General features: G+C 24.6%; 4 protein-coding genes across 4 annotated transcripts; 2 read left to right on the top strand and 2 right to left on the bottom strand. All coding sequences in view use genetic code 12, as the record gives it.

Moving 5' to 3' along the window:
• Nucleotides 1–1,314: 1,314 nt before the first annotated feature.
• Nucleotides 1,315–3,060, bottom strand: KGF55_002982 (M20 family metallopeptidase; the record flags this gene model as incomplete). The annotated part of the gene is made up of 1 exon (XM_051757725.1): nucleotides 1,315–3,060. The coding sequence occupies one exon, from the start codon at nucleotides 3,058–3,060 to the stop codon at nucleotides 1,315–1,317; it is 1,746 nt and encodes a 581-aa protein (XP_051614423.1).
• A 1,394-nt stretch (nucleotides 3,061–4,454) lies between these two features.
• KGF55_002983 (uncharacterized protein) lies at nucleotides 4,455–6,086 on the top strand (the record flags this gene model as incomplete). The annotated part of the gene is made up of 1 exon (XM_051757726.1): nucleotides 4,455–6,086. One exon carries the CDS (start codon nucleotides 4,455–4,457, stop codon nucleotides 6,084–6,086), a length of 1,632 nt encoding a protein of 543 aa, XP_051614424.1.
• Nucleotides 6,087–6,440: 354 nt separating this feature from the next.
• On the top strand, nucleotides 6,441–9,077 carry KGF55_002984 (uncharacterized protein; the record flags this gene model as incomplete). Its single annotated transcript, XM_051757727.1, has 1 exon — nucleotides 6,441–9,077. One exon carries the CDS (start codon nucleotides 6,441–6,443, stop codon nucleotides 9,075–9,077), a length of 2,637 nt encoding a protein of 878 aa, XP_051614425.1.
• A 99-nt stretch (nucleotides 9,078–9,176) lies between these two features.
• KGF55_002985 (aspartate/glutamate transporter) lies at nucleotides 9,177–10,673 on the bottom strand (the record flags this gene model as incomplete). Its single annotated transcript, XM_051757728.1, has 1 exon — nucleotides 9,177–10,673. The coding sequence occupies one exon, from the start codon at nucleotides 10,671–10,673 to the stop codon at nucleotides 9,177–9,179; it is 1,497 nt and encodes a 498-aa protein (XP_051614426.1).
• Nucleotides 10,674–12,242: the final 1,569 nt, after the last annotated feature.

The raw sequence follows: 12,242 nt of genomic DNA on the forward strand, positions 1-12,242 counted from the left end.
TTAACGGAAATTGGATGTTGGTTTTAAAGATGAAACATCTAAATGGAGCTAACAACTACATAAGTTGCTCAAATAAGGATTAACAAGATCATCAGATAATTGTTAACTTTTATTTGAGCAACTTGTTTATTGACATTCGAAAAAGAAGTAAGATAGGGAAACCCTTTGTTTATGTCCTTTTTTTGATCTAGGCATATATTTTTTTAAACAAAATAATTGAAAAAACTTAATGGCTATGACAAAATTGTAAAAGATAAGTCAGGAAACAAGTTTAAGATTTTATTTAAAAAAGACGTGTTGAGCTAACAAAACAACGTGAGAGCTGAGTCAGATGTTGATGATTTGATCAGGATTTGTTGGAAGGAGTAACTACAAATGATTATGTGGATATTTTTATAACTCAAACTTCAAAAATTTCATTCATACAGCAATTAAGGGGTGACTTATATCGAGATTTTATCATTTAGCTTCCAATACATCAAAGAGCAAGTGATATCAACAAGTAAAGTTATACTTTGTACATAAAACAATTAATTATTGATTTTTAAAATGGGATTGTGGGTGTCTTTCAAATAAGTAAGTTCAAAATTTCAAAATATAAGTCACTTGATTGGCTGACACCGTCAAAATATTGTTTGAAGGAAGTGTTCCAGTATTTGATATTATTTGATATCGTTAGTTCCAATGGATTGAAACGATATGAAATGTTGGAACACTTCATCGCTTTTGTCAAATTCAATTACCTAACTAGAAGAAACATCCTCCAACTCAATCAATATATTGTTTGTGTACAAAAATTTCATGGAAATTGACGGCTAAGATTTGAATGAGGTTATCATATAAGTTTATGGGCGATTTGGGAGCTGATTAATACATTTTTTTCAATTAAATTATCACACAAATTAGATTAACTACATTAACATAAGATTGAAGCTCTTTTATGTTCAAGTTGTACCCTGTTGTTGATGAAACTTTCAATACCCTCGTGAAGATGATACTTGAAAGCTTCAAAGTATTATGTCATTTCCATCTTATTAATTTGACGCGTGTGATATTACGATAAATCGATAAAAATTTTTACAACCAGCTCCCAATCAGTGTATATATGATAACCTCAGTCATATCTTGTCGTCGTCTTTTGTAAAAGTGTTGGACAAAAGAGAGCATGTTTTGCTTATTTAATTGTGGTTTTAAAGGCAAAAATAACGTTATACCAGAAACAGAACCTGCAACAAAAGACAATAATAAATTACTCTACTTTTCTATTTAAAACCTCAATCCTTTTTCAAATAAAAATAATCTTGTTATTGTTGCTTAATCTTCACTATCTTGTTCATTAATTAATTGTAAATATTCAAAATAAAAAGCAATAATTTGTAAATGAGAATCAAAAATTATATGTTCATCAACTCCATGAGCATGAGATTCAACTGATGTTAATAAACCAGGACGATAACGATATATATCACGAGTTAAATCCCAATACCATCTTGTATCTGTATTTCCAGTTGCTATACCTCCAGAAACTATAACTTTTTGATTATAATATGGCAGTTTTGAAGTAAATGATAATTTTTCATAAACATGTCTTATATTTCCAACTAATAATTCCCATTTTTTACCAGTAGTTGGAGTTGTTGGTGCTGGTTCTAATCCACCTAATTTTTCAATTTTAAAATAACCATTTGAAGTTGGTTCAATAATTGTTTCATTATCATTAGTTATAATTAAACCTAAATTGTATTCATCTGCAATTTGTTTTAAAAATACAAGATCATGGTTAAAAATTTCTTCAACTGTTTGTTCAATTGCTATTCTATGATTCATTATAATTTCAACATATTCTGGTAATGCATTTGATTTAACTCCTCCATTTATAATATCAATTGCTTGAGTTGAAGAAATTAAATATTTTGAAGTTAATGATTGATTATTATAAATCCAATCTCTTGCTATTTTATTTGCATTTGGATATTGAGCATTTAATATACTCCATTTTATTTCTTTTGGTATAGTAGGTGAATATTTAGCAATACATTGATATTCATGATATGTTGGATTTAATGGAGTAAAAATTGGTTCAAATGGATTTGATTCTAATAATGTAATAAATTTTGAAATCAAACCTATTGAAGTATGTTTTGGAGGTACTGAAGAATGACCACCAGGAGTATTTAAACTAATTTTTATATCAATCGATCCTTTTTCACCAGTTCCAGGTAATGCTAATAATACATCATTTTCATAAGCAATACTTTGTCCACCTTCATCATATATAGCATAAAATGAATCTTTACCATATTTTTTAATTAAATGATTTGCAATATTTTTAGCACCTCTAAATCCACCAATTTCTTCATCAAATCCAAAACCTAAAATTATATTTCTTTTTGGTTTAAAACCAAATTTATATAATTCTTCTATAGTTTCTAATAATCCAATAACTAAATTTTTACAATCTGAACTTCCTCTACCCCATAATTTTTCACCATCATAATGACCTGAAAAAGGAGGATAAGTCCATTGATTTAATGTAGATGATTGAATTGGTACAACATCTAAATGACCTAATAATCCAATTGATTTTAAATTTGGATTGGACCCCTTCCAAGTAATTAATAAACCATGTTGATTTATTAATTCAATTTCAAGATTTTGAAAAATTATGGGAAAAGTTTTATTTAAATAATTGTACAAGGGATTAAATTTTTTATTCCAAAAATTTGGATCATCTTCTACAGTGGGTGAATTATCATAAACTTGAGTTTCAATTTTTACTGCTCCTGATAATTTTTTAGCTGATTGATTTCTAAATGTTTCATTATATAATATATTTAAAACTGTTGAATTATCTTTTTTAAATGATTTTGGATATTTATATTCATATTGTTTACATACTTCTTTGTCACTATTCTCTTGAGATTCAAATATTAATGGTTGATTATTTTCAGTAAGTTCTTGTAATAAAAATTGATTATGATTTATTTGTAAAGAATTGACTATGGAAATTAATACTAAGGTAATTGATAGCAACAAACAATTGTAATTTGATAAAACCATTGTTGGGTTTCTTTTAACGAGTGAATATGTGCTGTTAAAATTAAAATTCAAGATCTTGCAAGATTCATTGTAATTAAACGGTTTTAAATTAGGAACAACGTTGTTCCTTAACTTAATTATTGCTAAACATGTTAGAGTAGATTCCACATAATTTTATTGTAATCAATAAGCCCCTTAAAACTAGGATTACACCTGTAGAAAATCAATTTTCTGAGAGACTTCAGGACTGTTTCAAATTCTGAAACATTTATATTTGGAAGACCTTTACTACATCCTACCTAAAAATTTGCAACCGTAACTAATTACGGGCTTCTATTTTTCGATACTAGACTTCATCAAAATCGATTTATTAATCAAAGCAACAGCCAACATCCATCCATACAGCAAGCAATCAATTAACCAATTTTTTCTCAAGTTCTCATCATATGCATGTTCTCAGTTAGAAAATCACCAACATTTATTGTATCATGAAGTTTATGGAAAAATGAAAGTCATTTTATAGACTAAACAGTAATCAAAGAACAAGTTTGACTGAAAGGAATGACTTTGTTCTTGCTAAGACCTAACTATAGAGCTAATCAAAAACTGTAATCCTGATTTTACAGGGACAAGTTGTTAAGTCAAGCAAATTTAGACCTTTCTCGATAAGATTTACACTCATCGAATATATTTAAGGCAGGTATAATAAAGTATATATAGAGTGTGGCTTATTGAAATCAATGTCATATTTTTATTAGTGTCGTACTTATTGTTTGTGACATCAATGTCTTATTTTTTTTTCTAATGATGTAATTAAAATTATAAAAGTCACCCCACAATTAAAATTAAAGAGAGAAGAAGAAGCAATAGATTTTTAAGATAGCTAAACAATAGAAGAACAATAATAACACTAACACTAACAGATCACAGTACAATATTAGATTACAAACATCAAATACGACGTAAGTATAGACCATCTCCAAATTTTTGATTTGTGTATTCCACATTCCTACTGTAACAATCATCATCAAAACAACTCATAGTTCAAGATTAGTTTAAAAACGTTTGTACAAAGTAATAGATTTAATTGTTACATCACATCACAAGATTTTAGAATAGATTCTTAATAGATAACAAAAAAATTTCAATTTCATTTTGGATTAGATTAATATTGAATCAATTTTTCACAACAAAGTACTGAAAAACAGCCTAAAATCATTATCATTGAATCGAATCCGTTATATCAGATACCAATATTCACCAGCAATAGATCAAACTACCTTATCATAATCAAATCCAAATAGATCTAAACACATCACATTAATTACTTTCACCATTCAAGCACACAACTTGAACTATATTTCACTAAGTCAAACACCTTTTCCCACTAAATAGATGAAAATACTATATCCAAAATGTTATCAGAATTACCATTAGAAATTCAAATGAAACTACTACATATGGTTCCACATTCAAATTTAAAATATATAAATTCACATTTTTATATTTTATATAATGATTTATTTTATCATAAAATTATAAATACATTTGGAGAAGATACTTTAGAAGTTATTATAAAAATTTTACCATGGTTAAAACCTTATATTAAATCATTAGATTCTTTTAGATTTGTAAATAGAATGATTATTGCAAAAAGATTAAATTTAATTGATGATTTAACTCAAGAAAATAATGATTTAGAACCCGAAGATAATAATCCATTAAATGTTCAATTTGTTAAAGATAGTTGGAAATATATTTATTCAATTTTAAAAAATAAAAGATTATATGCTGAATATTCAGATTATAAAATTGATGAACCTTCAAATTATATATATAATCATTTTGTTGAAATTAATAGAACTTATTTATTAAGTTATTCTAAATATGTTTGGTTAGCTCCTGGAATGTATAATTTAAATATTGGATTAGCTGTTAAATATGGTCATGGTTTAGGAACAACAAAATTTGAAATAAAATATCATGAAGAAGAAGAAGAAGAAGATAATAATGAAAATGAAAATGATAAAAATATAATTGAAAATCAAAATCAAGAAGTACCACCACCAAGAGAAATTTTTCCAGAACATTTAAGAGCTCCAAAAACTTCAACAATTAAATCAGAACTGTTTTATCCTCCAACAAATATTAATGATATGATACCGAAAAATCAATTTTGTTTTTTAAAATTAGGACAATTTAAAGTACCACCATTAAAAAATAAAACATTAAAAAATTCTAAAAATAAATTAAGAAAAATTGAAATTAAAATGGAAGAGATTGGATTATATTTAAAATCAGGATTTAGAATTTATTTTATTGATATAAGTCAACCATCTTTATTATATAATGAATATGATTTATCTTATTATACTTTAAATGAAACAGATTATAAATATTTTATAAATATTTTATTAAAAAATTTATATAAAGCATTAAATTATGTTCAAAATGGTGGATGTTCTGATAATACAAGTATATCATGTTGTCCAAAACAATATGGAAAAGGAAATCCTTATGATATATGGGATAAATATGATAGATCATTTTTAAAAGATTATAGCGATAAGAAAATGAATTCATTAATTACAACAACTTCATTAACACCTTCCAAGTCATCAACAAGTTCCTCCTCTTCATCATCATCATCATCATCTTTAAGTTCAATGAATCATTTAGATTTTAAATATGATTTAAAAAAATTAGATAATTATTCAAAATTTTATTTTCAAACAAATGAAGAAAAAAATATGAGAAGATATTTTAAATTTAGTACAATTTATCAACAAAGACAATTTATAAATAAATATGGAGATTTTAATTTAGATTGGAAAGATGAAATTGCTTCTAAAAAGAATAATAATAATAGAAGTGATCAATTAAAATTAAATTTAAATAATGAAAGTAATGATGTTTCTTCAACTACTTCTGAAACATTATCAAAATTTGAAGAAAATAGTGAAAAAAAACGGAAAATAAATCAAAGAAATTGTAGATATGATAAACAGGGTTTAAAATGGAGAATACCCATAATTGGTGAGCTATAAAAACTTGGCTAAGGTAGAAATATAATATTATTTTTTTTTCTAGTTTTGTATAGACGTAATTTATAAATTGCTTTGACATCGTTTGAAAGATAGTCAATTGAATTTAGTTCTATCAACAAAGTATGTGTCTTGAAAGAAGTTTGAATTTGGTAAAGTTTCCTTCTTTATATTGATAATGATTGATTACGCAATTTATTACGTAAGGATTTTTAGATCTATCTAAAACAAAAACAAACAAAGATATAACAAAACTTACAACCAAATATAAACGAGTAGATCAATAGCCATTAGATCCAATCTCATATTTTAACATAATTCACCACTTCAGATCGTTTAACTCATTTCGTTACTACAATGGCTAAAAGTATATTAAAAGATAATACAATTCCATTAACTCAAAATGCAAGACGTGTATCATTTGCACCAGAAGTTACAATGCATAGAATTGAAATAATGAATCCATCAAAAAGAAGAAAAACAGATGGTGGTTATTCTTCATCACCTTATTCTTCTGAAATTGAATCGAGTCAATTAGTAAATTCTAAATCAGAAGAGGTCCCTAGCTTGAATCAAATTGAATTTGAAGAAATTGATGGATCAAAACCTTTAACTGATAGTTCTGATGAAAACAATGAAGAAGAGGAAAAAGAAATACATGATAATTCACCTAGACAGAAAGCTAAAGAAATTGTAAAACTGTTAGTACAATCTGAACCAACTACATTCACAAATGAAATATCAATGGACATAACAGGAATTATAAAACCAAATAATCCTTCTATACAAAATAATAATAATGAAAAATTAAAAGAAGATACAGATGAAGATGCAGATTGTTCAAATGATGAAGATGATGATAATGAAAATGATGATGAAATAGATATGCAAATTACTGAACCAATAAAAATTCCAACTCCAAAATTTCCTTTGATTGATGATGGTGAACAAACTATGAATATTACTAATGTTATTACAAAAATTATAAAACCTAATTCTGATGAAAATGTAGATGGAGATGAAAAAAGTGATGGATACAAACACGAAGAAGAAGAAGACGAGGAGCAAGAAGGAGGTGAAAAAACGATGGAATTGACTGAAAAAGTAAATTCTTCAATTTATAAAAGTTTAGTATCAAAACCTAATTTAGAAGAAATTCCAGATGAAAATATTGATGAAATAGTTACTGATAATGATGAATTAAATCAAGAAATCAATACTAATGATAAGGATAATGAAAATATAGATCAACAACAAGATATGGAATTGACGGAACCAGTACATCGAAAAAATTTAAACTTAAACACTAATCTAGATCAACCTACAAATAAGAATCTTGTAATTACACAAGAAGATGATAATTTAACACAATCTCAACCTATGGAATTGACACAAGTCACCACCAAGATAATACGGCATGAAAATGAAAATGAGAATGAAGAAGTAAATGAAAATGAAATGGAGAAGCATAATGAGAATGAGAAACATAATGAGAATGAGAATCAAGATGAGAATGAAAATCAAAATGAAACGGAGAATCAAAATTTGAATTCAAGTTTCTCATCTTCTATACAACAGGAACATGTAATAACTACAAAAATTCCTTTGGCTGAAGTCACACAAGATGAAATTGTAGAAGATAAAGAACAACAAGAAAAAGAAGAAGAGGAAGAAGAAAATGACGAATTCAAGAATTACATACCTGTCCTGTTAACTAATTTTTTACAAGATATAAATGTTAAATTTTATACAGATAATCAATTTTCACAAATTGATATAAGTTCAGCAGAATCTACTCATGAATTACCTAAATTAAATGATTATCTTGATTCAAAACCATATAAAGATATTTATTTATTATATGAATTTATGAGTAATGAATTACAAAATTTTATAAAAGAAGGTGATAAAATTTATGATAAATTTAATGAAGAAATTTCTAAAGATAATACATTAATAATGAAAAAATTTTATCAAAATGTAATGAATTCATCAGATAATAATCAAAGTATATTTTTAAATTTTCAAAATTTAAAAGAAAATACTAATTTAATAAGTCAAAAAACTTGGTATATTTGGAGATCAACTTTAACTAAAAATGTGATTCAAGAGATAAATATTCAAATTGATGATTTAAAAAAAGAAAATGAAATTATGTCAAATGATTTATTAGAGTTAAATCAATTATATGAGAAAGTTACGATTGAAAAAGAAAAATTAATAATTAAATTAAAAAATTTAAAAATTATAAAACAACAATTAAGGAAACTATCATCAGAAGAAATAAAAGAATTTAAAAATTCATTACAAAATCAAAAATTAGAAATTCAAAATATTTCAAATACGTTAAAATCAAAACAAATTCAAATTAATGAAATTGATAATAAAATAAATAACTTAAATTCAATAAAATTAAAATTTCAAAATCAATTAAATGAAATTGAAATTGAATTAAATAAATTTAAAATTTTTACAAAGAGTGAAAAACGTGAGATAATTAATAAATTTAAAGAATTATCAAATTTAAATAATTTAAAATATTTAAAAACTGAAGAATCCACATTAGTATTTTTATTTGATGAAGAAATAGAATTAAAATTAAATTTAACTAATAATGTTTTAACTTACCTGATTATTGAGAATAAATTCCATTTCAAAAATTTAATTGATTGTATTTTTAAAATTTCAAATAAAGACAACGAAACAATATTTGAAAAATTTAAAAATTTTAAAAAATTTTGGTTCAATTTAAAAAAATTTGATTTAAATTTATATTTAATATCTTTTAAATTTCCTGTTTTAGTTAATGTAATTGATAACTTAATAAATTTTAATATTCAATATTTTGATTTCAAGTCATTACAAAAATTTAAATTAAATGGATCAATTTCAATTAATTCTATAAATGAATTTTATAAAAATGTTAAAATTGAAACTATACCTGAAAATCCAAATTTATTTCATCATTTATTACAAGAAATTGAACAATATTAAAAGATTAGATAATAATTCATTATTACGGGTCAATTTTTATGAAATCATTATTATTAATACATCATCATTATTATTACATCTATTAAAAACTATACTCTTTTAATGAGTTGCACCTAAAAATATAGTTGCACTTAAACAAATAATCATTACTCCAAATCCCCATATAGCTAAAGCTAACCCACCATATTTACAAAATTTTTCTAACTTAGTTAATTCTTCATTATTATTATCACTTGAGTTATTTGGATTTTTAATTAATAAATAACCAAATAATCCAGGTAATATAAAAGAAATAGAAGTTGATCCAGTACTACCAACAAATGCTAAAACTTTTGCTAATGATATTATAGATATTGCAATTATATAACTACCAATTAATATAAAAGTTGTTATTATATAAAATTTTTTATTTGTTAATGGTATTATAATTGGATCATGACCTTCTAAATCTTGTGCTCCTTCCATTGGAGTTGTTGATATAAATGATTCATCAATTATACTATTTTCATTGATTGAATTTAAACTTTCTATATCTGATGTTAATGAAGTATATCCATGAGGAGTTGTAGTAGTATTTGAAGAATTTGAATTTTGATTGTTTGTTAAATTATTAAAACTTATTTTTTTTCTTAATTTTAAATCATTATAACCTTCTGTTAAAAAATGTAAAACATGATTTATTGAACCTCTACATGGATGACATTGTAATGGGAATGATAAAGCAACCATTATAACAATACATAATCTACCAATTAATGAACTTATTGAAGATTTTGGATACATTGATATAATATTTGAATTTACATCATTACCAAAAGTTAAATAACCAAATATTCCAACTATTAAATATGACACAAGAGCAATAACTATGGCATTTCTAATAATTAAATTTGATTGTCTTGTTTGTGAACCATCTTTTTCATGAGGTTTTAATTCATTTATTATTGCAAACATATTTTGATGACAAGTATAAGCAAATACAAACATTGGAAATGAACTTAAAGTTTGTTTCCAACTTATGGGACCAAACCATATTATTTTATGATTTAAATGATTTTTATCTAGTACAATAATTTCAAAATATTTTATAACAACTAAACAAATTAAATAACCAACTGAAAATAAAGCTAATATACTTGTATATTTTAAACTATTTAATTTTTTTAAAAATGATAATGGGGTTATTATAAAAAACATAAATATAGAAATCCAAATATTTCTTTTTAAAAAAATTGATTCCTTATTTACTTCTAAAGTTTCCATTATTTTTGGCATTAAATCTCCAATTATAACTAAATATGATATACCAACTCCAAAACACTTTATCAGTATAGCTAAATCAAATAATATTGAAAAATTAGGATAAGTTAATTGTGATAAGCTAAAATATGATACATTACCTCTTTGATTTGTATATTTAGCTACTTTATTTTGTAAATATAATCCAAATGATGATGTTAATGAACTTAAAATTATTAAAAAACATCCAAATATTAAACCATTTGATTTTAATCCATATGGCATTGTTAGGATTCCTGCTCCAATTATTGTGTTGAGGAGGTTTATTGTACCTGATTTTACTGTTGCTCTAGCCATATTTGTCTTGGATGTTATATGTCTCTCATTAATGTTGGTTTATATTGGTTGGTAATTGAAATAACTAAGTTTATTAATGTTTATTTTTAGCTTAATCAAAATTGTCAATTTAGGGTTTGTCAATTTTGTAAATTTCGTGTCATAAAAACTTGGTAGCAATTTATTATGTTTGTTTTGAATTATTAAAGTGTATGTCTATGAACGCAGGGTCATGTTTAATACAAATTCTAGAAGGGATATGTAAGGGATTAAGTTTTATTTGTTATCTTCTATTTGAACTAAATTGTTCATTGATAATTTAAAGCAAAATTTTTTAAACAATTTTGACAATGTTTGGATATTGATGAGTCATTATCAAAAGACAAATTAGCTATTTAGGTTTATTTTTGATAAGGGTTTATGTGACTTCAATCATTTCAATTTATCATCAAGTTTTACCAAAACTATTATCTTAGCAGGATTTAAATTGTTCACCTTCAGTTTTATCCCAATTCTTTAAAATACTTGATTTTCGAGATGCTTATCGATATAAAATTAGTTTGACTCACAGAATGAAGGAGGATAAACTTTTAAAACAGTTTCAATTTATTTTTTTAATCATCAAAAATCAGGTTTAGTGAATATATTCATCGTCATTCTATAATAATTTCATTTTTAAATCTAGGGATCTACGAATACAAAACAGCTGAAACTAAAGGGATTTACTAACAACCCATTTATGATAAGGAATGCCACTTTTATAAATCAAGAAAAAATATAAAAAAGATGACTGTAATGGTTATGATGACATTTACAATTTATAAGCAAAATAAAGTGAATGTAATGTTAGAAAAATCTTCACTGGAAAGAAGAACAATTAAAGAATTACAAGTCTAATTGTAACTACTTTATTAAAGTAAACAGTTGTAATGTTAACATGTCCTTTAAAGCGATTAAATGTGACTATTTTATGATATGCATTTGAATTTTAAATGAAATTCGAAGTCAAAAAGCCTAATCTCTTTTTTTAATCCTGCAAGTTTTAAAAAAGACATCTCGTCGTATCTGTAACATGAATATTTTTTTTTGTGGTTTGAGTTAAATCAAATTAATAGGGGGAAGTATAGTTGGAACATCTAGTAATTGATAAACATTCTCCTTCAAACTCTTAACAACCAAAGTCTCGGAGTTGGTTTAAAACAACCAATAATTTGTTATTTGACTTAATTGAATCGAACAAGTTAACTTTCAAATATTTGTAGATTCAACTCAGGGACAAAGACAGAAAGTAAAAAAAAGAAATTCAATTATTATACTTTATTTTGTCTTAGGCCCACACTCTCTTATTTAGCAAATTTTTTCTTAACACTGAAGGATTGTCCACTACTTACATTATTATAAATACCCTTTAAATTTCCCCTGTTTTATAATTTGATCAACTTTAGAATTTGTATTATCAGTAAAAGTAATATTATCATCAATAGTTAAGGGTTTAAAGTTTTGTTTATACTGATAAGAAAAGGAATTATAGACTCACTTAGTTCATCACGACTTACTTAAATATTTTATTTTTTTTTTGTTTCTCATTAA

This window comes from Candida pseudojiufengensis (assembly GCF_024610245.1).
Source record: "Candida pseudojiufengensis strain CBS 10847 chromosome Unknown scaffold4, whole genome shotgun sequence".
NCBI lineage: Eukaryota > Fungi > Ascomycota > Pichiomycetes > Serinales > Debaryomycetaceae > Lodderomyces > Lodderomyces pseudojiufengensis.